The sequence below is a fragment of the Malus sylvestris genome, chromosome 11 (assembly GCF_916048215.2).
Source record: "Malus sylvestris chromosome 11, drMalSylv7.2, whole genome shotgun sequence".
Taxonomy (NCBI): domain Eukaryota; kingdom Viridiplantae; phylum Streptophyta; class Magnoliopsida; order Rosales; family Rosaceae; genus Malus; species Malus sylvestris.
This window is the reverse complement of record NC_062270.1, coordinates 40,980,174-41,006,700: the sequence shown is the minus strand read 5'-3', so window position 1 is coordinate 41,006,700 and position 26,527 is coordinate 40,980,174. Positions and strand designations below refer to the sequence as shown.

General features: G+C 36.7%; 2 protein-coding genes across 2 annotated transcripts; both read right to left on the bottom strand.

Moving 5' to 3' along the window:
- Window positions 1–4,642: 4,642 nt before the first annotated feature.
- On the bottom strand, window positions 4,643–7,601 carry LOC126591448 (uncharacterized). The gene is made up of 3 exons (XM_050257128.1): window positions 7,264–7,601; window positions 6,694–7,124; window positions 4,643–6,159 (listed from the first exon to the last, which is right to left on the bottom strand). The coding sequence occupies exons 1-3, from the start codon at window positions 7,381–7,383 to the stop codon at window positions 4,884–4,886; spliced, it is 1,827 nt and encodes a 608-aa protein (XP_050113085.1). The 5' UTR covers window positions 7,384–7,601; the 3' UTR covers window positions 4,643–4,883.
- Window positions 7,602–19,049: 11,448 nt separating this feature from the next.
- On the bottom strand, window positions 19,050–26,228 carry LOC126591540 (probable beta-D-xylosidase 2). Its single transcript, XM_050257256.1, has 6 exons — window positions 25,708–26,228; window positions 23,343–23,621; window positions 21,168–21,337; window positions 20,647–21,089; window positions 20,099–20,512; window positions 19,050–19,981 (listed from the first exon to the last, which is right to left on the bottom strand). Exons 1-6 carry the CDS (start codon window positions 26,131–26,133, stop codon window positions 19,347–19,349), a joined length of 2,367 nt encoding a protein of 788 aa, XP_050113213.1. The 5' UTR covers window positions 26,134–26,228; the 3' UTR covers window positions 19,050–19,346.
- Between the last annotated feature and the right edge of the window lie 299 nt (window positions 26,229–26,527).

Genomic DNA, 26,527 nt, shown 5'->3' with positions numbered 1-26,527 from the left:
TCAGTGCCGGAATCTGGCCAACCAACGGAGGAGAAAGAAGAATATTTCGTCAACTTTGATGGAATATACTAACGGCGTCAGGTGAGACGTTTCCAGAGGACAAGCGTAGCCAGGCGAGACTCGGGGATTACAACCCTGCTACATATTAGTGAATGGGCTTTTGGTTTTCTATATACATATATATACTTTACATTTTCCCAAAAATTGTTTTAAATGGATTTACGTTTTAAATGCCATGTCAATTGCATTATGCTTTAGGGTATACATTAGTATAGATATGCATATTGTTGCTTGATGCTGCGGACGTCCAGGTAAGCTTCAAGTGAGTATATAATGATGAAAGTGGATGCATTGTTTGTGATTATACGTAGATGCATTTAGAGCTCATTATCCTGCACCCCGATGTTAGTGCTCCCGCCCGTGGCCAGGGCACAGTCAATCACGTGATGTTCACCTCCCGCACCGCACGCTTACCTTGGATCCAAGTTTGGTGCACAGCCTTGTCGTACAGACCACATTAGGTGGTTCCGACTCATAGGTGACTCGCGATTATTTGCACAGCCTTCACGTGATCGTAGCACTTAAGGGTACTTAATTACACCCAGCCCTATCGTACAAACCATAATAGGTGGTTCCGACTCGTGTGCAGGCATATTTAATGAGCTATAGGTTCAGCCGTACAGGTCACGTTAGGTGACTCCGGCTGACATATCATTTATATTGATTTATTTCACCTGGCTTACTTATTTCATTGCTGAGATACTTTATATGGCATATACTCAGTTTTCATTACTCTTGAGTATGATTCTACATACATATGTATTACTATTTTCTGGGAAATTATACGGATTTTACAGTGAGGAATTATTATTTTCGGAGAATGAAATGGTTTGAAAAACTTTGTTATTGCCCACTCACGTTTTCTGTTTTGTGCCCCTCCAGGTTCTAGTTAGACGTTCATGTTGGTGGCTTATGAGGATTCTACAGCGGTTTTGACAAACTTCAAATAATGTAGGAACTTTCTTTCTTTCATGTCCTATATAATTAATACTTAGCCTAATGGACTGCACTTAGGTTACCTATACTTTGAATATGTGTAACCACACTTTAAGTACCTTCACTCGCACTTATATACTTGTCTAGTGTAAATTAGTTAGTTTCGGCTTTTAATTACTCACATTTTCATATCACCATCACTTTCACTCTGCGCTCATGACTACGTCACCCTCACGTGATGGCCAGCATGCCTCGATTCTGGTTGGGGTGCGTCACACTTAGTTCTAGTTTCCACCCAGATATATCCAATTTTTTTTATTTTTCCATTTCTATTTCCAAGCTCTGCTCTCTTAGAGGTCCATCCGATCCAACCTCCTCATCCCTCATAGGCCATCAATCACCTATGTCTTATCTTGAGAGAGAGAGAGAGAGAGAGAGAGAGAGAGAGATTGTGTCTGATGAATCATGCCTTGAGAGTGGTTAACACTAGTGATTAATGGTCGAACTTGAAAGGATATATGCGAAAGAGACTTTTTTAAAGTAAAATTCTCTATGAACTTTCTGCGATATGTTTTTGGTACAATATTTTATAATGTTGATATAAAAATTAACTTTAAATTATGAGACGATAAATAGTCTATGTCCAACTTAAAGAGAGTTTTCTTAGCATTTCTCTACATTAGAATAAACGTCTCACTTACGTTTACATTTCTTATTGGTGGCCCCTCACATAGAATCATATGGTAGTAGCTTACTAGCTTGAGGGTTGAGACAGAGAGCGAATAAAAGCGGGAACCATTCAACCAACTGAAACAATTGGAAAAACTGCCAAAAGAAGTGAACGGTGTTCTCTTTTTTTTTTTTTTTTTGGGGGGGGGGGGGGGGAGCGGGTGGCGGAGTGATTTCAACTTTCAAGTTTCAACACACAAAGAAAGAACAGGACTTCCACAACTAGCTAAAAGGCTAAAAGGTGATGCTGCAAATTAAGGTATATAAGTCAAAGAAAGTGAATGACCAAATTTTAGCAAATTAAGGTATATAAGTCAAAGAAAGTGAGTGACCAAATTTTACCATCTATACCCACTTTACCTAATTTATTATCATTTTTTTAAGAGAAACAATAGTGATTTCATTGATAGATTAACAGTCATTACAATTGTGTAAAACATCAATCTTCACGTTTTTTTATTTTTTTATTTTTTATTTTTACAATGAATGGTTTCCAACATTAGAACTAGCGTACTCCTACTTTATTATATCATCATACACCCACCCACCCTTATGAAAGCATAAGGAGGAGCAAAAAAAAAAAAAAAAAAAAAGTAAGAGAGAGAGTAATTAAGAGCGCAATTACAGCCTTGTGGATTGTTGATTATTAGCAAGTGGTTGCTAACCTACTACTTTTCAACACCCCAAGAACATGTAGCAATTATATGTTATATATAAAGAGAGAGAGAGAGAGAGAGAGAGAGAGAGAGAGAGAGAGAGAGAGAGAGAGATTTGGATCCGATTGGTAAATTTGATTAATCATAATACATACAATGCATGATGAAGATGATTAGATTAGTGACAATTGGAAATTCCCAAATCATCTTTTTGGTTGATGTTTATTAAAGTGACAAATAAAAGGGTGGAGCCAATTAAGAAAAGCAAAACATAATTGAAGAGTGGATTGTAGGGATGGAAGCTAAAGCGGAGTGATTGGGATAAAAGGAGCTCACTGCTCATATCATCAGGTCATCTCCAACCGAAGGGTTCAGAGGATCAGATGGTTGAAAATAGTCCGAAAATCGTCTCCAACCGAAGATTAGGGTAAAGGGCTCGTGGGCTCCACGGAATCTGAATGGGCCAGAGGGCCAACCTGTTGGCCATCTTCAGCCAGCCAGCCAGCCCGTTGACTAGCCCATTTTGTTTTTGTTTTTTTTTTCCAGGCCACTTTAGGTTTAGGGTTTACGAACTTTTTTGGTCCCAGCCCTTTTTTTTATTTTTTTTAACAAGCCACTTTTTTTTTTTGGACGTTTGTTTGTTTGTTTTTTTTTGTTTTCTAATTTTTTTCCTACACCATTTCACACATATTTTTCACCATTTCATATTGTCTTACCTTATTATATTTCAATTCTTCACATTTCATACTATAGCCTTTTGACTCTCGGTTTGAGATGGTTTTTTGTGACATGGCTAAAACGAGTCATTTGGTCATTTAGCCATCGGTTGAAAATGAAGGCAAATATACGCATATACTATTCATTAAAATATTAATATATTGAAAGATCAGAGGATTAAAACTAACCATCCGGTCAACCTTGGGTTGTAGATAGCCTCACACTTGCAACAAAAGAAAAGGAAACCGTGACTAGAGTAAATGTTCCGTCTGCTGTTTTTTTAAACAGGAGCATTTTTGCTACGATCTTTTTCACTTGCAACCCAGAAGTGTTGTGTGTGTGAGTGTGTGTGCGTATTTATTAGGTCCTGCTGGGGTTGGGTAGGCTGGGACCGATACAATCTTTTTCTCGCATTTGGTATTGGGAAACGGAATAGGATTCTCTTCATTTTTCTTTTCATTTCCTTTTCCTTTTCTTTTTATTTCCTTTTCTTATTTTCTCTATTTTGTTTTTCTTTTTTTATAAAAAATTAATATAAGATGTTAACTGTGACCGTTCAAATAGGAGATGAGAAAAGAGATGAGATAATCCTACTCGTTGGCAAACAGTCGTATCCTGTCCTCTTTTCCGGCAAAGGGAAAACTGACAGTTTGGTAAATTTTGGATGGAGCAGCAGCGCAGCCAGTGGACACAGACATTTCCCATGGAATAGCGAACCCCTTGCTTTTTGGGACCTAAAACCATAAATGCAATTACAGTTTTAGCTACAAAAGCCATTAACCAACTGCCTTTGGATCCATCTCAATCTCATCTGTACTGTAATTCTTGAAAGTGGTTGTTCTTCATCTCATTAATTTCCAACCACTCCCTTCTCCCCTTCTTAAATAATCCTAACTTGAAAATGGACGAATACATTTGTACAAATAAACATTAAATTTAATCCAACGGTAATATAATTTTGAATTTTGGTGATTTTAGAGAGATAACCTTTGAGAGAAGACCTTCAGATCGTTGAAATACATTATAAAGTTAGTTATACCAAAAAAAAATGTATAAAAAATGTGTCATCGGATCCCCCACAAACAAACATAATGATGCTCCTACACAAACACAAACGGTTGTATGTATGTTATATATATATTTGAAAACAGTGTTATATTTACGAACACGTGCATGAAGGAATGAATGTATCTGGATTCTGTAATATCATTACTTAAATCTCTCTGTGTGTATGCGCAGTAGCAGTAGCAATAGCATTACCATTTTTTCTTGATTTAGTAAGCTCTTTACGGGGTTGCAAAGTAACAGTGGAATAATTTATAGAGTAAAATATGTGAATAAATAAAGGGACATTTTGGATCCCTAACTATCAATATTCTTTTATTGAAACATTGTTAGTTTTTAGTTTTTTATTGAGGTCCTTGACATTAATGTAATAATGTAAGTTACTATATTTTTTAAATTAAAAATTAAAAATTAAAAATTGTAATTGTTTATATTAATGAGATTTTAAATAAAACCCATAATTGGTTTATATGATCGGATAAAAGCAAAAAAATCAATAAGTAGAAAATTTGTACACGCACTAGTCGAAGCGGCAGCCGTACTAGCAGAGTAGTACTAGATAAGGAAAATGGAAAAATGGTGACAAAATTTCCCGGCAAGTCTTGAAATATTCTTTTTTTTTTTTTTTGGTTTGTACAGACTACAGGACTACAGGACTACAGACAGAAAACAAAATGAAGCAAGATTCTTCCCGCCGGTATTATACTTTCAATTTTTCAATCAGCAGCTCAGTGCCTCATACTTGACTGGAATTGGGCGGTTAAACCCAACCTGGGACAGCAAATTCCCCACCACCGCAATGTCTCTGCAAAACACCCCTTGGAACGACGCCGCCGCTTCTTTGGCTTCCGATGACGACGAATGCATATTATGATTACTACGATTCCTATTGCTAGAATTGGAAGAACAAGAGGAGGAGGAGGAGGAGGATTCCATTCGAGATTCTTGGGCTTGGTTTTGGGATACATGCACTTGCATTGCTGCTGCTTGAGCTGCCTGTAATGCAGCTGCAGCCTTCTTCCTGTGTTTCTCAGCTGCCTCCTCCTCCGTGATGGTTGCCATCACGTTTGAATAACCCTTTTGCAGCAATCTGTAAAGCAACAGAGCTGACATCTTCGCTTTATCCCTAATTGAATCAACATCCCGATCGTCCACCAGCTCGCACCGGTCAATGAAAATGGTGGCCTTATCGGGCTTGTGCCTTAAACAGAGCAGCAAATGGGCTCTCTCCAACTCGGACCTCGAACACCCCCGTCGCAACCCAATCAAAGCATAGTAATCCACATTTCCTGTTTCCCCCGAAGCCACCCTCTGTTTCAATTGCTGTATCTTGGTCGTCAGCAAACACAGCTTCCCCGGAATCTCCCTGTACCTCACGTTGTGCCGCTTCCACGCCGGCCCCGGCAGCTTCCGATCCCTCAAGATGGAGTTGTACAAAAGCTTCAAGTGCTCCAGGTCATGTAGGCAATCCGGCAAACACCGGATGGTCTCCAAAAGTGAGGCTCTCGTGTCCAATGCTTGTATACAACTCGGCTCAAGAGCCAGAGTCCGATTGCAGTCCGCGATAGCCTCGGCAATCCGCCCCGCTGCCCGGAAAGCAGAGGCGCGCTGCATGTAGCACTCTGCCAGGAATCCCTGTGGAGCTCCACGGCGGCCGTCCACAATTTTGGAGAAGTGGCGGATGGCCTCGGAGTAAAGGCCTGCGTCGAGGGCAGCGATTGCGGCGGTTCGGCGGCGGAGGAGGAGCTTAATGTGGGTGAGGAGATGGGTAACGGTTTCAGACTCGGATAGCAACCTAGGAGGCGAGGCGGGTGCGTTGGCGGAAGAGAGCATGTCGTTGGAGAGATTGAAGCTGGACAGAGAGAAACTGTCGTCGGACCAGCATATGCTCTGGCGGCGGAATGCGGCAGTGGCGAGGCGTTTCCCGGTCTGGAGGAGAGCCATGGCGTCCTCCATTAGGCCGAGGTGGAAACACGCCTGGCCCAGTGCCAAATACCTGTGTCGCCAATTGGTAAATTAACTCAATTGGCAATAATAAGTAATTAAAAACAAGAAATGGTACCCTAACTAAAGATTAAAGTTTATAATAATGTGGGGCACACGGCAATTAGCCAAATCCTACATTTTATTTATATTTTAAAAATTGATTAGCTGGCTGTGCAAATTTGGAAGTCAAATTTTCTGGAACACGACTGGATTTCATTCTTCTCATGTCCAATTTGTTAAAAAAAAATTTACAAACTCGAGTGAGAGGGAGGGACACATTACCAACGTAACGGGTTAAAATCGAGCTCTCTTTTGGAATATATAAAATCGAGAATTTCATTTAAAATAGTTGGCAGTGCATTTAGTAGTGAAACGTAAAGGCACAACAACAAGGCTGATCTGAAAATAAATAATGGGACGGTGAACTCATCAAAAGCCCAACACAGAAAAACTCCAACGCGCAATGACAATTTGGAAAACCAATGGAACAGAGCGGCAATCAATCATCAATCATCAATCAATCAATCCAAGGGCTGTAATTTACCTCCATTGCCCTTCCTTTTCGCCGTTTTTACAGAGGCCTGCCATGACCTTCTTCTTCAAGTCCGCGACAGAGAAGCACTTGAAGGAAGGATCCCGTTCCGGCCACCGGGAGGACGAGTTGCCGCTGTTGGAGGAGAGAAGCTTCACTCGCTCCCGGGAAAGCGGCTGCGACGAAGTGTCAGAGCCACCAGAGGAGCAGGAGGAAGCGTCGTCGGTTGCCATTTTGAGGCTGGGAATGTAGTCCTGGAGCATATCGGCGACCTCCTTGAAGCGGCGGAGATAGAGGAGAGACCTAGCTTTAAGTTCGAGGGCTTCCTCGAGGCGGGGGGTGATGGAGAGAGCCGCGTCCAGAAGGCCCACAGCCGATGCGATCTCGCTGTGTTCGTTGGTCGCAATCAGGCTTCTGGCGTCTTTCATATACTTTTCCACAACCTGTGCAATCAATATTACCAGCAAAGTTGAAAAATTAACAACCTGTGCAATCAACATTCATGTCTCTACAAATTTGAATGCCTTTATTGAGAAAAGAATGAATCAAGTGGTAAGTAAGAAACAAGATGAAAAGCAATACCTTTCGGGTGCTAAGCCACCAGTGCTTCTTCTCATTGGAAGTGGAAGAGAGACAGGAAGATGAATGAGTAGCAGCCATTGTTGCTGTTAATCTCTTGTAAGAGACTTCACCAATCACCATCAACCCCTTCTCCTCTCCTCTCCTCTCCTCTCTCCTCTTTTCCTCTCTGCAATATTCCCTTCCAAACAAGGGACGGGAAGGCCGAAGGGAAGGAAGGACAATTATGTATTTATATATGGAAGCAAAAAAAAAAAAAAAAAAAAAAGAAGATAAGAGAAGGAGAGAGAGGGAGGAGCAGGAGGAGGAGGATTTAAAATCTGCTCAAAATTTTGGAGAGTAAATATAAGAGGGGGGGGGGGGAGGGGGAAGGTGGTGGGGAGAACAAAGCCCTCATTTTTATTATTATTGTTATTAATAAAAGAAATTGCCAGCTTTGACTCTGCATAATTAAAATAAAATTAAGTTAAATAATAAATAAAAGAGAGAAAAAGGGGTTTGATCCTTGAAGTTAATAGCTGGCGCCACCAGGAACACGCACCTCACTGCAAACTGTGGTTAGATTCTCTCTCAAGTCTCTCAACCCTACGACCCTGCGATATGACCAATGACACTGGGTGCACCGGCTCACCGCATGATTCCGACTAGATATACCCAATGATCAATCACACAGCTCCTTGGGTTCAAACTTCCGGCCGCACAAGATAAGAAACCACCAAATTAGCCCCCAAAACTCCAACTAATGAATTAATAAATACTCAAAATACTTAATAAAATTAAAATTTAAAAAAAAAAAAAAAACACCATGCTTGAATTATTAATTAATTTTGAGTAAACTTGATAAAAGTCTAATTTTATGACTCATTACTGGGTTGAGTTCACTTTATTAGGTTCGAATTATCCTGTCATTTTTTTTACTATCCTTTTATTAAATTGTGATCAGTATCATAATAATTTTATTTTGTACTCAATTTTAAATTAAATATGATAATTAAATATTTTTTTATTTTTTGTTCTAATTCGTATTTTAATTTTTTTTTTTTTAGCTTCCTCGCAAGTTAACTAGTCTATGTTTTAGGTATACGTATCGGCATATATATTAGTAGAAATTTATAAATGTATGGAAGTTTCATATTGAATCACATTAATATTAAAAAGAAGGTATGGGCTCGTTGTAATAATATATTGGATTCACTTGACATTTTGCCTTGAATCATTGATTAGTGGATGATGTTAAAATGGGAATGATCTTTTGAAAAGAAAGGAAAACCAAAATGAATCGAAGAATGAAGGCATCCAAATGCACTACTTTACTCATGTTTTATCTTTTATCCTATAAAGGAAAACTTTTTTTTTAAGATTTACTTAGATTATTGGTTTTCCTTCATTAATTATCATCTTTTCTTCCATTTCCATATAATTTGACGCTGCTTTGTGGATTATGATCAACTCTATAATTAAAATATGTCATTTCCGAATCCACACCTAAACATAGACATGTTAAGTATTTGATTAATTAATTGATTAGAGGGTGGTTAAGTAATAAGTATAGCTTATCTATTAATTTAATCTTACACAATTAAAAAAAAAGCAAAGTAATTTCCAATACGTGTTGATACATGCTTAGAGTTTCAAATATTTTGATTAATTGATTAGAGGGTCGTTAAGTATAGCATATCTGTTATTTTGATTACTAATTAAATATATGTTGTTTCATATGAGTGGTCAAATTATTCAAGAAATGCTACCAAATGTATTACATTACATGTGTGGGATAGTGTGACATGTGGAGATGCTTTGATATTTTCTTTTTTTTTTGGGCCAGAGTGTAAGATGCTTCGTTAGCAATACAAAAAACAATTTCAAATGTTCGATTGATTTATTAAGCAAGTTCATAAAATAAACCAAAAGCTTATATTAGCAGCAACTTTTTTCTTTACATAATCCCCAGTTAAAGAATATATTCTTTTCCTTATTCGAATTAGATGATTGAGAATACGATAAGTTTGTCATTGAATCTCAAAAAATAAGAGAGAGATAGTGAGTCTAATGATTTGACGATCAGTAAAATAAATAGGATATTATAAAGAATAGAGAAATTGAGGAAGAGAAGATTAGTAAATATAATTAGAGTGGGTCAATTGGATGATAAGCTAGCGAGCAAGCAAACAAGGAAATTTTAAAGGCCGGGGTGAAAGTAGAGAAAGTGACCCATGCATTGCATTGCATTGCAAGGCACAGGAATCATGCTTTTCCTTTTGCTTTGCTTTGCTTTGCTTTTATAATTTTTCACCCGCATTCCACATTTCTTTGAGTGAATGAATGAATGCACATGAAATATGGATGGATGTATAGATCGCGACTTGCCAGCAGCATCAGCCAGCATGGGCTTATATAATTAACTTTTCCCTCCTTTCCCTTTCCGCTCTCCTCTCTCCTCTCTCCTCTGCGGCTGCCTGGAGTCTGGAGTGGGGAGCGCCGTGCCCCCACCAAACCCCAAACCCTATTTACCCTCACAAAACTCATTCATTCATTTCCTACCATTCTCTTGGCCACCTCACCCTGTGAGTGTGATCCTCTAAGCCCACTGTCCACGTGTCATTTCCTCGTGCTGGGTCCCACGTTTCAAGGACCACTGCCGGTGTCCAGATCAGCCAGACTCTTGGACAATGCTTGCTAGTTGCTAGTTGCTGCTGCCACTACCACGATGGCGATGGCAATGGGAATGCCCTCCTTTCATTTGGTTCCATTTTCAATACATTATTCGCGTTGGAGCTGGATATATATCATAAGACAATGTAAGAGAGATTATGTTTTTAAATCACATGATATGACGGTTGATAGTTAGTGTTTTTTTTTTTAATTATTAAAGAATAAATTTAATTATATACCGTCACATTATTTAGTTATCTCTTGCAATATATATAACTTAATAATCATGCTCATTTCTGTAACTCACCAAAATTATATGAACCAAACAAATTAAAATTCGACAGATATTCTTAATTAATTTCATGTACAATAATTATATTTAACTAACGGAGTCCTCCTCATTGGCTATTATCATGAGGATTTTATGCCTCCTAGTTTGCGTTTTTCAAAAAATTAAAGGTCGTGTTTGATAACTATTTTATTTTCGTTTTGGTTTTTAAACGTTGTGTTTGAGACACAAAAGAAGTATATGTATGGGAGAAAGGAAGGATAAAGAACAACAGTGTGAAACATGAAAATAAATAAATAAATAATGAATGAAAACAAAATCTTGAAAGTGAAACTAATAACTTCAAACGTTTTTTTATTTTTTATTTTCATTTTATGTGCTTTTCCTTATAAGTTTATTTTGGATTAAACATTTCTCATACCATCATTAGTAACTCTTCTATATCCCTCATTTCTCTCATGCATGTATTTCTCTTATATCTCTAAAACAAAAATGAAAATAAAAAATGAAAAACAAAATGGTTACCAAACGAACCTTAAAATACATGTAAGGAAGGTGTTTGAAGCTTTGTTTCAATAATGTGCCTTGACATAAATACAAGGTCAATAAAATCGTTTTGTTCGTTAAAATATAATTGTCGATGATGTAATTAATATTAAGAATGGACGATATATATGATTGATGAAATACTAAAATTTGCTGTTCGAATGAGATTATTATGGGATGGAGACATACTAGACAATAATGGAGGATAAGTTTGTTGCTCTTGCTCCCATTGGTTAGGGACCATTTTGGACTCACGCAGGTCTACAAGGCAAGGCCAGGCCAAGAGGTTTGGTTTCTTCCGATATCCACACACAGAGATATGATATGAGATATGAGATGGCTGCGACTCGTAGTTGTACAGCTAAGAATTTAGAATTCCAGCTTGTAAACCTTGGGAAACTTCTTCCTTCCTTATAACTTGATGAGACGGCCCATTTTTTAGGTACAAGCCATCAATACATGATCGATCGATATTGTTGCATTTGCATGTACGTCATTCTGCTGTGAGCTAGCTACCTACGTATTAATTAATTCCTACGTGTCTTGTCTCTAATCTATTTTAATTTGGTTTGGTATTGTAATATGGTAACAGATTGGGATTCTATATATTAGAGTATTATCTCTGTCTCCTTTTCCCATCTGTCTATCAGCTGGACTCTTGGGAGGAAACAGAAGAGAGAAATCTAGCTAGGACTAGGAGGGATTTATAGGGTTTAGGTTTTGTACTGCTCTCAAGTATATATATCATGAAGATATGCGAAAATATGTTTCTTTTTTTTCTTCTTTTAATCTGTATGAAAGTAGTACCCCGTTTGTGTTCTGTTCGAACACATGCCGTGTCCACTCTACGTAGTACGTACGTTCTCAAAAGGAGGAAGGGATCTCATCATTTGTATGTCAGGGTGAGGCAGGGTGGCAAGGTCTTGGAAACTTTTGTTTTCTGCCATTCCCCTCTGCTCGTAACGAAGGACTAGATAACCCTTGTTGAACGGCCTGTTCTCCCCGGTTGGAATCGTGGGGTAAATTCCTTCCCATAGAACTGTGCTTGAAATTACTGATATTGATAAACGACCCAAAACATCGTTACTTCTGTTGGCAACATCCGGAACTTAATTTGAAAATCATATTTCAACCTGAACGTTTTCGAGATGCCTCTCTAATAACCAACGAATGACGATCGCTTTTCCTTATGTGGATCCTATTTCAATGAAAAGAGGTAAAACACAAGCCTGTAAACTATAAAAATGAGTCAAAGTGGATTGTCTTACACTAGCACTTCCGCGCCCCCTTTAGTTTATAGGGAGGATATTTTAATCATTTTTTATTCCATGTATTATTGTCATTATGCACATAAAGGAGGAGCCGTATCAGATGAAAATCTCATTTACGGTTCTGGAATGAAGATTTTTTGAATTTAATGACGACATGCAGTAACAAATGTCGGCTTGCTTTGAAGGAAATTATGCAAAAGCTTTACAAAATTATTATGAAGCTATGTGATTAGAAATTGATCCTTATGATTGAAGTTATATACTCTATAAAATAGAGACATCTTGTTGGACTGAATTTATGATGAGTATTGACGATCTAACTGTTGAATATTCATATCTTAATTCATAAATCATTCTTACAAAGATTCATCAAAATCCAAAATCATTTGACCACTTAATTAGAAGGTAGCCATTTTAGTGCTTCTTCGAAGAATTCATCTATTTTTTTGACTGCAAATGAATGTGGCTTAACGGTTTTGGATTTGTCTAAGTTTTTCCAAGGATGATCATGAATAATGTACTAAAATATAGACGATTTGGATCGTTAAAAAGTTACATAATGCGCATCACAATGTGTCCCTCAAATAAAATTATTTGAGAGATCCCTAATACTTGCATATACATACATACATACATACATACATATATATATATATATAACTAATACTTGCATGTATATTTTGGTAGAAGAGTGACTTAATTATATGCAACGGGATGTTAAAGTGGCCATATATTTCAAAACGTTTACATGTTGTCATGTGTTTTAACCTTTCTACATGACATTTCGTGACTGGTTTAAAACATTATCTTCAGATTCAAGCTCTTGTTCCTGGGTGGAAACACGCATGAAGTCTTATAGATACATAGATCTAAGCACATACATAGGTAAGATTATTATCCGTCGGCTTAAAACATTCCCCTAAGTAGTCAGTAAAGAAAGCAGGAAAAAAGGTAAAGGTGAGGAACTTATTCGATTTTCGACTATAAATATAGAATTCCATTATATATGCTGCTTTCCAGAAAATGAATTCCCACCTCAGCTATTAATTATTGTATGAATTAGTGCTTCCAAGAAGATGAAGATGAATCCTTGTTAAAAGGGAGAATAGAGAGAGAAGCAGCAATAGCTAGCATCATCATGCAAAGAGAAAAGTAGGGGATCGATCTCTCTTTCCAATCTTTAGTACTGAAAGTTTATAAAATACAGGGATTAAATCCTTAAACAAAGAAACTTGATTAAAATTGTGTACTAGTTAATTAATTGGAAACGCTCGATCCCATTCTCAAAAACATGTTTGTGTCCAAGGGGGCAATATGTGACGTGAGCTCCTAAATATTCTCCTAAACATAGATAATTAAGCTTCTTGCTCCTTGCACTTTGCTCAATTTGACGGCATTATTATTATTTTTTTTTATAGTGATGATGATTAATTAATTAACTATAAGATTATTGGGTGAATTCATCCAATTATGAGAGACTTTCGGCTTTCCCTAAGCTAAATATTTAACCCTGTGCTGTGCAGCTGCAGAAGAGAGGGACGCACGTGTCTAGTGGATGAAATTTCACGTGGGAAGAAGGTATCCGTCCGTCCCAGTCCCATGTGCAAAGATGTGCAGCTTTATGACGACGTGAACCAGTTCTCTTGGTTTATTAGCTCGATGAGTGAAAAATGGCCAACAAAGCCAGCCTAATCGGGATTGGAGTGGGTTGGGTTGGAAATGCTTAGACACACTGTCTCAGAGACTCAGACACATCCTCTCAGACACTCTCAGTGGTGGTGGTGGTGGTGGTGTGATTCTTGCTTGTTGCTCTGCTCAAAAGTCACTATCTAATAATGCCACCCATTCCATTTTTATTTCTATTTTAAAAACAATAGATTTATATGAATTTTGAACTCACGAGATTTACTAATATATGTAATTTTTTATTTCTTTTAAATATATTGCAGCTTTTGAGTTCTATGTTATCATCTCAACCCTGATTATAATTCCCTAAACCCACCACGCTTGAAACAAACAAGAGTTGGTTATATAGGTTGACAAGTCTCCAATTAATTTAAATTAATCCAAGTTTATATGTAAACACTACTGACTTCAATCAAAGGTGCTTTCGATCTTTTAAAGCACGGTTCATGAACCAAGCCGTTAAACTATACACATCCCTCAACAATGTGATGCATGCGTAAGAAAATAACATATATATGTATTCTTTCTTGATGAGTAAAATTAACAAGTAGCCAGCTAGCTACCAGAAAACTTGATAGCTACGTAAGATTAACTATAATATACAGATTAATTAATTGTTGTAATGCTTTCAAACTAATATATTGCCCGAAATTACAGGTTATTACTTCTATCAAACACTCATTAGCTTCTCAAAGAAGATGCCAATTACTTCTATCAAACACTCATTAGCTTCTCAAAGAAGATGCCAATTTCTAAGTGAAATAAAAATGTCATGTCATAAAATTTTAAGGTATATAAAAGTATAGAACCCCCAATCGATATGCTAATTCAATATTGATTGGCACAGAGATTGCGTGCTGATAATTTTCAAATATGAGAAAATTTGATGTTGTTTATTTTAAAATTATTTTGTTGTGTGAGTCTTAGTAATACACCAATCATACATGAAAACTAGTTTGATTAATTTGTTTTGAAGAGTGGATCATACAAATATTAATTGAATAAGAAAAAAAACTGATGTTTTTTTTTGGACAAATAATAGCTTTAGATCATCTTCAAAGAAGATGTCAAATATGTCTCAGGGGTTCAATGAGAACTGATTCGCACCAAGATGCATAGACATCATTGTTTTCTACTACTGTGGTAAAGCTCCATTTGTCAAACAAAAACGTATGAGTTGGAACAAAATGAAATTTGATATTGCCACAAAGGTCTTCAAACTTACATTTGACATTGCTATTAGAGATACTCTAAGGCTTCAAAATATTTGGCATTTAAACTATTTCATTTTTCTGAATTGGAAATTGATAATTAGTTTTACAAAATTAGTACATAATTAAAGCAGCAAACTTTTTTTTTCAGTTATCAATAAAATTCCCCTTATACAGTCAAGGGATTTTCTAAAAAACAAAAAAAGCACAAACTTAATAATTAGCTAGTTCAAGAAATGTCATTGGAGAGATGTAAACCAAAAAAACTTGACATTGGAAGTGTAGGGTACCTCAAATTTTTCAATTTTAACTTTTAGTCTGGTCTCATATTAATTAAGTTGCACTCACTGCTATAGTCGAGGCAAAACTCAAGTTTCTTATCATTTTCAGCAATTTTCTTTTCATTTTTTACGATTCTATGCTTTGACCGTGCCTTCATGTGAAATGGTCCATCGGTATCTTTGAACAACGTAGTGAAATTAGAAAGGAAAAAAAAAAGTCAACTCCATCGTAAGAACGTGTAACAAACTGAACATTTTTGTATATTAACTGATAAATCATAAAGATCATAACATAAAATTTTAAATTAATTCTAAAAGGGTTTTTATCATGCCTGATTTTTGAAATAAGGCATTGCAGTTAAAACGACCTTTAAAATATAAATTCATCAATTTAGTCCATAAATATGGGTCATGCAATCAATTTGGTTATTCCGTTATTTGTCCAATTTCATGAATCAAATGTGATAAAAATCCATTTCAAAAATTGGGTAGTTTTCCACGGTTGCAATAGTAGGTGATTAGATCCCGAAACAAAACATATAGATTATGGCACAAATGGTTTAAATTAAGCTTAATAATTAGATACAAGGATGGTAGAATAAGAAAAGGTAAAAGCTTGATCCAATAACTGGGAACAAACAACATGTGCAGAAGTGGGTATGGATCAAAAGACTTGCCTTTGGAATTTCTTTCGATTGAGCCCACCCCACCCCGCCCCACTGCATCCATGGACCATCAGCTTTTGCAAGAGCTAATTAGTCCTCCTTTAAATATTACTCAACTAAAAGAATACAAATTCCTTCCAAAGTCAGATGTATATATAGCTTTTGTATTTTTAATATACAAAAGAAATTACAAAGAAAAGCTTGTAGGACACATAGAATCAGAAAAATCTCACAACCAAGTTAAACGAGCTTATGGAGGAAGAGAATTTATCCGAAAACTTTAATTTGTATAGAAGATTGCCAAACACAAGTTAATATCCACAACAATCAACCTCCCAAGAACACATGGTGGAATGTAATATCTAAAATTGAGACGCCGGCCATCTTTAGATATCGAATACAGATATACGAATTTTCCATGCATGAAATGAAGCACGCACCCAAACAACATCAAGGATGCCCTTTAAAACACCAAATTCCCTTAGTTAAGACTTATTGCTTTGTATCAACAAGAGCTTGGAGTTGCGATGATTATTCATATTATTATCAACCAAATTCAAAGTTTTCTCTATATTTTATGGACTCCATAATACTATTTGATTTCTAAGTGTACTTTCGGATTTGACGCTTGTCAATCATGTTACCCTTGTTTTCCACTGCGTCACAAATGCTCTCAATACCACTCATCATATAGATTTGGTAGATATGGATGTCTAATAATACATGCGCAATATGGTTCACTTGATAATAAAATACCCACCAATTAGTGTTTCATAAAATGTCTCAATGAATAAACTTAAGTTGTTTTACACACTGTGCGTTCTATTTCTATGTAAAAAACTTGAACGTTTAACAATAAAAAGTCCCAAAGTTCGAATCTTAAATTCGCCATTGGTTAGAGAATTATAAGAACCCAAGTTCTCTAGCCCCTGTAATAACAAGAAGGGGTGTGATATCCACACATCCTATTTTACTTCTCACATACTCTTCTAATTTTCTGTCGTCGGATCGGATGAATTGAAAAAGATCAACGGATAGAAATTAACAAGGGGTGTGTGAGAAGTAAAATATGGTGTGTGAATAGCACACCCCTAACAAGAATACTATAGCGATTTCGAATAACAAAGGCATTGCCGCCAAATTTTGAAAAACAACAAGGGCACTAAAACTCATGAGCTTCATTCTGTTAGCTTCATTCGATGCTGGATGCGGATGTGGTATTGGTAATTTGGCAAATGGTTGGGTACTATCCTCCCTCATTATGTCCATGATATATATACATAACGAATTAGGAATCTCTCTTCTTTTATTTTACCCCTCTTTTAGTCCTTTTTTATTTGAATATTTATGGTTAAAGTACGTCAATATTTTGTATTGACTTTTTTTTATAAAAAGAGAAAAATAGATAAAAAAATGAGAGAAAATGGAAGAAAATGAATAGAGATTTAGAAGTGGGAAAATCTTACTCCATGCATTATATATATATGTATGTATGTATGTATGTCAGAAGGAGATCCATTGCCACCCCAGCTGTTATGGTTTGTTTTTGTCTTGGCCTGCTGAGATAATTGCACATGTATTTACTGCCCAGTCACCAGTCACCAATCACCAGTCACCAGTCACCAGTCACCAATCACCAGTCACCAGTCATCAGTCATCAGTCATCAGTCAGCGGGGAGGGTTTTGGGCGTAATTATGCACATCATCAGGCATCAGCTAGGAGCACATGCAACATGTAATTGTCCGCAGTGACAGGAGCAGGATCACTTTGATGAGTTGGTCTACATATTAAGCCAACTTGTAGCTACCTAGATACCTACTTGGAAATGTATACACTTTATATATTATATCTAAATTTTCAGTTTTTTGGTTTCCAAGTTACAGGCTTACAGCTCATGTGACAATTCAGATGAAACGTGATACAGGAGGACGGGAGGATATGCTATACAGTTTCAAAAAATGGCATTTTTATATTTGTAGATGGTAGCTATAACCTATAGCTTTATTTGTAGTGTCATAATATATGTCGAAGGGCAGTAAGAAATATATTCTCAAAGTAGGACAAATCTGTTGAATCTCAGGTCGGCTAGAACGAAAGGAGAAAATCAATTTAAAAAGAATTATTTCATTATAATTAACATTGAGGTTTTTTCTGTTAAAATTATATTCCTGACGGATTGTGCAGGTAGTAATTACCAAGTTGATGACAATATCGGTATTGTTGGAAGTGGGCCTTCGGCCTATCTCTCTGATAATTTCTACATGGTATTAGAGCTAGGGATCATGTCAATACTGCCACATGATGGGTGGGTCCCCTTGGCCTCGCACAATTATAGTGGGTCGCTTGGCCTTGTGTGTAGGGCGAATCATCTTGGCTCCACATGATGCCGATGTGTGGATCTCCACGTGTGACCCACAAAAATGAGATCTCACATGCGGGGACGTGTTGAATCCCACATCGACTAGAGGAAAAGGAGAAGAGCAATTTAAATATAATTATCCCACTCTAATTAACACCAAGGTTTTTTTGTGGTAAAACCTCCGTCTTTTGTGGTAAAACCTCACATCTGACAGATTGTGCAGTAGTAATTACTAAGTTTGGGACACTATCGGTATTGTTGGAAGTGAGTATGCGGCCCGTCTCTCTAATAATTTCTACAAAATCAACATTGTTTTGCAAATATATCATAACACAAAATGTACCATATCGTGTTCTACGCACACATCCAAATTTCGCATAATTGATGACCTTTAAATTGCCATTCTTAAAACGGATGTGTTTGCCTAAGCCTGATCACCCTACATGAACGTAGTAAGAACATATAAGGGGGCTTGTGTGCGCGGGTGATGGTTAGGCTATAATGCTGCTAGAATTTAGAATTTTGCAATATGCATTTGCATGCATTGGTGAGTCAACTATATAGTTAGCTAAAAAACTATATCCAAAATCTCACATTTACGTACAAATATTTTTTATGGACTTTGTAATAGAACTTTTTTTGAAAATTTTGAACTACAATGATCCCTTTTGATTTTTTTTTATTTTTTAAGTCTAATGAACAAAGGATGATGTTGTAAAAAATCAACCAACTCACAATTTTCTCTTATAAGTTATAACTTATAACCAACCATTAAAGTACGGTAAGATGTTATCCTTATAATAATCAAATGACGAGATAAGGACAAGATTATACTCTCCAAATCCATGTTATATCAAGTAACTAGGAGACTTAATTTTCATTTACTTGCTTAATTCATGAATCAATTTCCAGTTTAATAATTAAGTACATTTGCATCACGAATCATTGTTCAATGATCAATCAACTTGAAACATATATCAAGATTGGTAATCAACCAAAAATAAATAAAATTTAAAATATGAAACCAAAAATAACATACATGTATCTGGATTGCTTTCTTCACCTCTTATAAGTTGTGTATGCACGCGCATGCTTCTGCGTTGCAAAGAATGGTTGCGTTTGCAATTAAGATTTGATGACCCCCAACCCTAATGAACTGGCGGGTTTGAGGGAGACAGAGTGCATGAGGTCACCGATGTGAAGATTGTGTTGTCCCATTGGAATTCTTCGAATTCCAAACCTGTCCACCACGCTAAGGGACTTGCACACATGAATGTTGATTCGCAACCGCCGTTGAGCCCTGGCCGGAACATACACTTTCTCAAAGGTAACCAGCTGCTTGTGAGGTGCCCAGTCCTGTGCTGGAGGGGTAGAGAACACTAGCAAAGTGTGAGACCCGTCTCTGTTACCCACATTTCTCACGTCAACGTCAAAACCCACTGAAACCCCGTTGCATTTTGCATGCGTTACTCGGATCGCCTTGACATTGTCCGAATCAATAGTTGCGGTTGTGTTTTGAGAGGCGCGATGCCGGCCATCAAGCTGGATTCCAACCACAGTGGGTGCGGTACCGGCTGCTATGCTAAGAACAAATTTGGTGTAGCTCAATCCGTGCCCAAACGGGTATAACACTGGCCCTCTGTAGAATCTATAGGTTCTTCCAGGGTACCCTTTTGATGGGCTTGACCTCATGTCCATCGATGTCATTGCCAAATTGTTAAGATACTCCTCTGGGTACCACGTCATAGGAAGCTTTCCTCCTGAGATTTGGATTAACAAGCGTACATTAGGAAATGAATGATGATCTTTTTGGACTGTTGATAATAGTTCCGAAGTCGAAAAACAAAACAGAAATATTCAAAGGCTAGTGGCGGGACCTGGGTTTGTGACTCCAAACAAAACACGAGCAATGGCTGCTCCACCAGCCTGGCCCGGGTAGCCGGCCCATACAATTCCAGCGATGCGCGGGTCATTGTTAGCAAAAGACACGTCAATTGACCCACCAGACATCAATACCAGAATAGTTGGGCCCTTGGATGCTGCAGCAACCTTTGATATGAGGTCCTGCTGTCGTCCAGGTAAAAGCAGCCCAGCTCGGTCTCTGAATTCAGCCTCAATGGACTGATCAAGCCCCATCACCAGAACACTCGCATCCGCTTCCCGGGATGCGTCGATGGCTGCTTGGAATAGCGTGTCGTTGGCACAAGCGACGTCCGCACAACCCGCCTGGTGAATTGTCCTTGCAAAATTCCCAAGCCCTTGTAGTGGCGTAGTGTATCCACATGCCACACCTAGCAGTAATCAAATTGTAACAATTCAGAAATTTTAAGTATTGTATTACACGTTAAGATATCGTATAATGGGACAAGTGATGTGGTCGCATGTTTTTATTTATTATTCCCCCTTCTGTTAGTGCAATGCCTACCGGCATAGTTGCCAATCATAGTGAGAGTAACATCAGAATTGGGGCCGATGACAGCAACAGTACGGTGACGACGGGTGGACAAAGGGAGCGAGGGCCCGTGATTCTTGAGGAGGACGATGCCTTGCGCGGCGGCCTCAAGGGCGAGATCCTGATGAGGTGGGCTGCATACGTCTTTGGGGCCCAATCTGGCATAGGACCCGCGGTCTCCATCAAACATCCCGAGTCTCATTTGGACTGTCACAGTATTCACCAATGCATTGTTGATGTCAACCTCCTTCAACAACCCCTTGTTCACTGCTTCTTCCGAGTGCACGGCCAAGAATGGCCCACAGTCTAAATCCAAACCTGCTTTAATGGCAGCGGCAGCGGCTTCTTCCGGAGTTGAGGTGTAGTGTTGGCTATTATAGAACACCCCCACTGAGTCGCAATCAGACACAATGTAGCTGCCACCGAATATTTCAATTAAATCAAAATGGCATGAGGGTGCTTAGTTAATTAGTTAAGTAATGGCGATTAATTACCCGTCGAGGCGCCATGCACCGCGTACAGTTTTTTTTAGGAGATTAGGGTCGGCACAGGTTGGGACACCATTGACCTGATTGTAAGAACACATGACACTGGCCACCTTTCCTTCCTTGACGCACATCCTGAAAGGCACATCGAACGTGTCCTCCATGTCCTGCTTGCTCACCTGCCAATTCCAAATGCCATGCATAATATTGACCAATTTCAAACATGCAGTGCAACGCAAACATGCACTCGACACTAGTGTTTCACCCGCACGTGATGAAAATTTCTACAAAGTGCTGCATACATGAAAGGATAATCCCTCTAAACTAAATATGTATATAGTAATCAAAATGCAATGCTTGTAGCATTACTCATATGCAGTGCAACACATATGCCCTAATTGCTTCAGCGGAAATTGTGCACAAATCCACCAGCAGTATTATATACTGTACGACAGTTTGATTATATATAAGGATAATTTGGATGTGGTCCCTAATCCTTAACATTCATTGACTAAAACCTTAATGGTATTCAAAGTTTGATCAAAGTCCCTTGACTTTGTACACCTCATTATATTACAATTAATATTTATATTTTTATAGTTTTGACATTAATTTTTGATATTTTATGAGATTTATAATCCTATAAATTTAAAATCCCTCATTATAATACTATTAGAAACGGTTACAATAAAAAAATTCAAACATTTTGATTGAATAAATGGATAAAAACTATGTAAAAATAAGAAATAATAAATGGAAAAAGAATGTATCCATAATGTTAAAAAAATTGGTACATTTTACAAATAACAAAGTGGTACATTAATAAAGAAGAATGGGTACATTATAAATAAATTAGGGTACAGATAAAAGATTAAAAAATAATGAGTAAAAATGATTTTTTTTTTAAATATAGGCACTAAAAGAAATTAATATGTGGGTACAAAATAAAAATAAAAAGAAAATACTACAAATTTAAAAAAATGTTGCAAATTAAAAGTGGGTACAAACTATAAATATAAATATATGATACAAAATTTAGGCATAAAACATAAATATACCATATGTAATTTTTCTATCATTGATTAAATATACAATGTCACGTGACGGTATACACATGGGTACAAACACAAATAAAACTTTAAAAAATATGGGCACAAAAAGAAACTAATATATGGGTACAAATTAAAAATGAAAAAAAAATTGGTACAAATTAAAAATAGTTACAAACTAAAAATAAAAATATATGATAAAAAATTTGGCCATAAATATAAATATACTAATTGTAACATTTTTAACACTAAAGGAATATATTTAAAAATAAAAATATTTTATTATTCAAATAATTAATGATGTTATTAATACCCAAAGACCTTAATCAAAAATTGAAAATGAATAGGATTTTAATCAATGGAGTAGCAAAAAAAAGGATGTGAACCTAATTTATCCTTATATATAATACAGGCTATAGTGAACCATATCAAATGTAAAAGACAGAGTTAAAACATAAACTTGAGAAAGATACTTTGGGAGGATAGAAGTGCACTCGTGGTGGAGAGTAACTTTTGAGGTGATACGCTACAATGGTGGTTCTTGCTAATCACACAACGTCTTATACTGAAAAACTTAGGTGGATGTGACATATGTTGTATGATTGACATGAGAATACCACAATAGCGTTTTATGTATGCCATGAGAGTCTGTCTTCTCCTCATAATGGGATCGGGTCGTTGGGCAGTTAATAGGTATTATGAGTGGCTGCAGGTGCAGGGTGGTAGCAGACTCCCAAAGTCTCATTTCGTAGTCACATGCGCATGGCCATAAATTTCCAAGAGTGGATCACCAACTTAGTGATGACATGTGAGTCATATAGATATAAATATATATATATATACACACACATATAACTGCTACCCTAAATTATTAGATTACCAAATAACTTCAATTAAACATGCTAGAGACTCAAAATTAAGTATGAAATACTTTAACTAAACAATGGGCGGTCATTTAAGGAGAAAAGTGAAGTATAATAAACCTTCACTCTAATTTTCTCATTACGTGAAGAAGAAAAACGAACGCATGCACCAATTTTATTATAAATATTTATCCCGTTAAAGAAGCTTTATGTACATACGAATACTCCATGAATGCATACGTGATGTTGTTAGCAATTGCGTACGTACTTACCCTAGCATTAAAGTGAAAACGATCAACTCCGTTCCAGTTGTCGAGGTCATAAGCGGTGAAGTGCTTACAACAGGCCGCCACCTTCAACCGGTTACTGTCATCTCCCTGCAACCCCCTAACGTAGCTGGCAGCATATCTACCCACTACGGTTGGGTCTTCACCGGGAGTCTCTTGTGCGCGGCCCCACCGTGGGTCTCTTAGTATGTTCACATTTGGGCTCCAATACGTAAGGCCAGCCACACCCCCGTTGTACATTGCTCTTGCTTCGTCTGACACGACCTGCACCATGCATACATCATACATCATACATATAAATATACCTACTCATGCTAGAAGACGCACGCTAGTTACGATTTTTCATTGGAAAACTTGTCATGATCTAGGTTGAGAAAAATTACTCATCCAATTGAGTACCAGCACCAGTACTGGATCTGGATGAAACATAAATTTTATGCCTTACAGCTTCTGCACCATGGCATGGGCAATTTGAAAAGTATAAAGCAGTTGACCTACCTTTGTAACCCCGCTTGTTAATATATCCATATCTCAACCGAGAAAAAATTTATTAGGACAACAAAAAAACATTGTTTGCATTTAAATATTATCCGATCTCACGCATGCATGAGCCTCAATGCACAAGTTACCACTCTTTATTGCGTGTTTTTAAGTGATCATGTGATCAGACGATCTTGTCAAGTTTTCTTTCATTTTAACCTCCATTTTACGTTAATGAATTTACAGTAAAAAGCTTGACCGTTGAGACGTATTTTATAATTATGAGAAAATAATTAAAGTGGAACAATACTAATTCTCTGCGTATATGTGACATACGTTACACACACTGTGTAATCTCTGTTTTGTCTTATGTAGGATGTCACTATACTGCTTTCCCAGAGATTCGTCACTCTCTTTTATTGCTAATCTTGGGTTCTGAATTTATTTATTTTTTTTTTTTTGAGAAACTGGATAAATTCATAACCATGGCCGGAGCCAAAATACAAGGAAGCCTACCAGGAGGCAACAACCAGAAGAGAACAACAGAAAGCAGTGAAGGGGGGAGAATAGTCTAAAGACACAGCACCGAGTGCCAAGCGTCACCCCCTACACTACCAAAAAACAATTAAGGAGGACAAGGGAGGCATCCTTCTGAATTTTGGTTTAATAACAGATGCATATACCAAACATGGTAGTTGACCAAAAAATAATACTAAACATACAATGCTACATGAAGTAAGTTAAGACTCTACTGTAAAATCAATCAGTTTTGTTAAGTTTGAAAATTCGTCACACTTAAAGGACCATTGAGAATGAATCTCATAATCTTGCATAGGATTTTAAATAAGTTAAACTCATATTGCCAATTAATTTTTTTGGTGAAATCTCAAATTTTTACATAACACTTCGTATAAAGTGATGGTAATCGAACATCTATATTTCTGATATTAATTTTTCGATTGGAGTAATTAGGTTTTCATCCTTATTTTTACTACTCTATTGATTAAAACCTTATTACTTTTCAATTTTTGATCAAGGTCCTTTGTATTAATAATATCATTAATTATTTCAATAATAAAATATTTTTTATTTCTAAATATATTCATTTAATATTAAAAATGTTACAATTAATATATTTATATTTATGGCTAAATTTTTTATCATATATTTTTATTTTTAGTTTGTACCCATTTTTAATTTGCAACCCTTTTTTAATTTGTACCAATTTTCCTTTCAATTTTAATTTGACACATATATTAATTTCTTTTTGTGCCCATATTTTTTAAAGTTTTATTTGTATTGTACCCATATTTTTTTATTTATTTGTACCCATTTTTATTTTTGCTAAATGTACCCATTTTGAAGAATGTACCCATGTTTTGATACAATAATTTTTTGGTTATTTTTTATGAATGTACCCATGTTTACACACACACACACAATAGTATATTTATATTTTAATATTTTTAATCCCACAAATTATGTTTTTTATTTAAAATCTCATTACTATAAACAACTATAAATTTTAATTTTTAATTTAAAAAATATAGTAACGTACATAGAAATAAATTATCAATTAATTTTAGGGACTTGGATCAAAAATTGAAAACCAACAAGGTTTCAGTCAAAGATTATTCATAACTAGGGACCGCATCCAAAGTATCCCTTTTCGATTTCTATCCAACAGAAACAAAAATGCTTAAGAAACAAAACAAACAAAAAGAAAAGAAAAGAACCGAAAGCTGCATGCCACACAGCCCAAAAGCCAAAAGCGCAAGCCTTTTTTTTACTCTTCAAAGATTTTTTCAATCTTACCGAATGAACTAAAATTAATCGAAACAAGAATATTAAAAATAGAAAACCAACTCACCCGTCCGATGGCTTCCCACAAAGAAGCATTGAAGGAAGCAGCGGTTGTGATGACTTGAGGGAAGCTAGTGGCACCAGGGAAGACCCCACCAAACTTAGTCCCGGGGCCCACATTGGAAACTCCGTGAAGTGCCTCGGACCACCACTCGTAGCCCTTGATGCCAAGGCGTGGGACAGGCAGAGCAGTGTTCACCAGCAGCTTAACCTTCTCTTGCAATGTCAACCTTCCGAGAAGGTCCCTCACTCTGTCTTGCACGGGCAATGTAGCACGGCAAAACGGCAAGTCCTTGGTCGCCGCATCTTTTGGGTTGCAAGCAAAGGACTCACCGCCTTCGCAAGTTTTGGGTTGTTCGAAAACACCCCAAACTAAAACTAAAAGGAGGAGAAGGCTGCAGAGCTTAATAATGGCGGGCATGGAAGTAGCCATTAATTAATTTGTAATTAATTGGCTAAGCAACCCACTGCGCAGCAAGCCCGAAACAATTGTGAGTTTTAGAAGGGATGGGCGCTGTGAGAGGCAAAAGTGATATAGTATATATAGCCATTCGCCATACTGCAACTGGCATACATGATACGGATGATGTAAGACAGGCGCATTGATGCATGTTAGAACATTGGATATTCAAATGAAGTAGATTAAATGTTTTGACAAAATTTGTCAATCATATGATATGTCACTAATAAAAAAAGAAACACGTTAATCAATTTTTAACTAATAATTTAATCATCAACAATATTATATAATTTAAAAAATTTAGATTTAAAAGTTAGTATTCGTAGCATTATCCAATGACGTTGTTAGAATAGTTGGGAAGTCTAGT

Coding starts and splice junctions, on each gene's coding strand:
- LOC126591448 (XM_050257128.1), bottom strand. CDS start 7,383: ATGGTGATTGGTGAAGTCTCTTACAAGAGATTAACAGCAACAATGGCT. Junction 7,125..7,263: donor GGTGGCTTAGCACCCGAAAG/GTATTGCTTTTC, acceptor TTGATTGCACAG/GTTGTGGAAAAGTATATGAA. Junction 6,160..6,693: donor GAAAAGGAAGGGCAATGGAG/GTAAATTACAGC, acceptor TTGGCGACACAG/GTATTTGGCACTGGGCCAGG.
- LOC126591540 (XM_050257256.1), bottom strand. CDS start 26,133: ATGGCTACTTCCATGCCCGCCATTATTAAGCTCTGCAGCCTTCTCCTC. Junction 20,513..20,646: donor TATGATTGGCAACTATGCCG/GTAGGCATTGCA, acceptor GATTACTGCTAG/GTGTGGCATGTGGATACACT. Junction 19,982..20,098: donor GTTTGGAGTCACAAACCCAG/GTCCCGCCACTA, acceptor TCCAAATCTCAG/GAGGAAAGCTTCCTATGACG.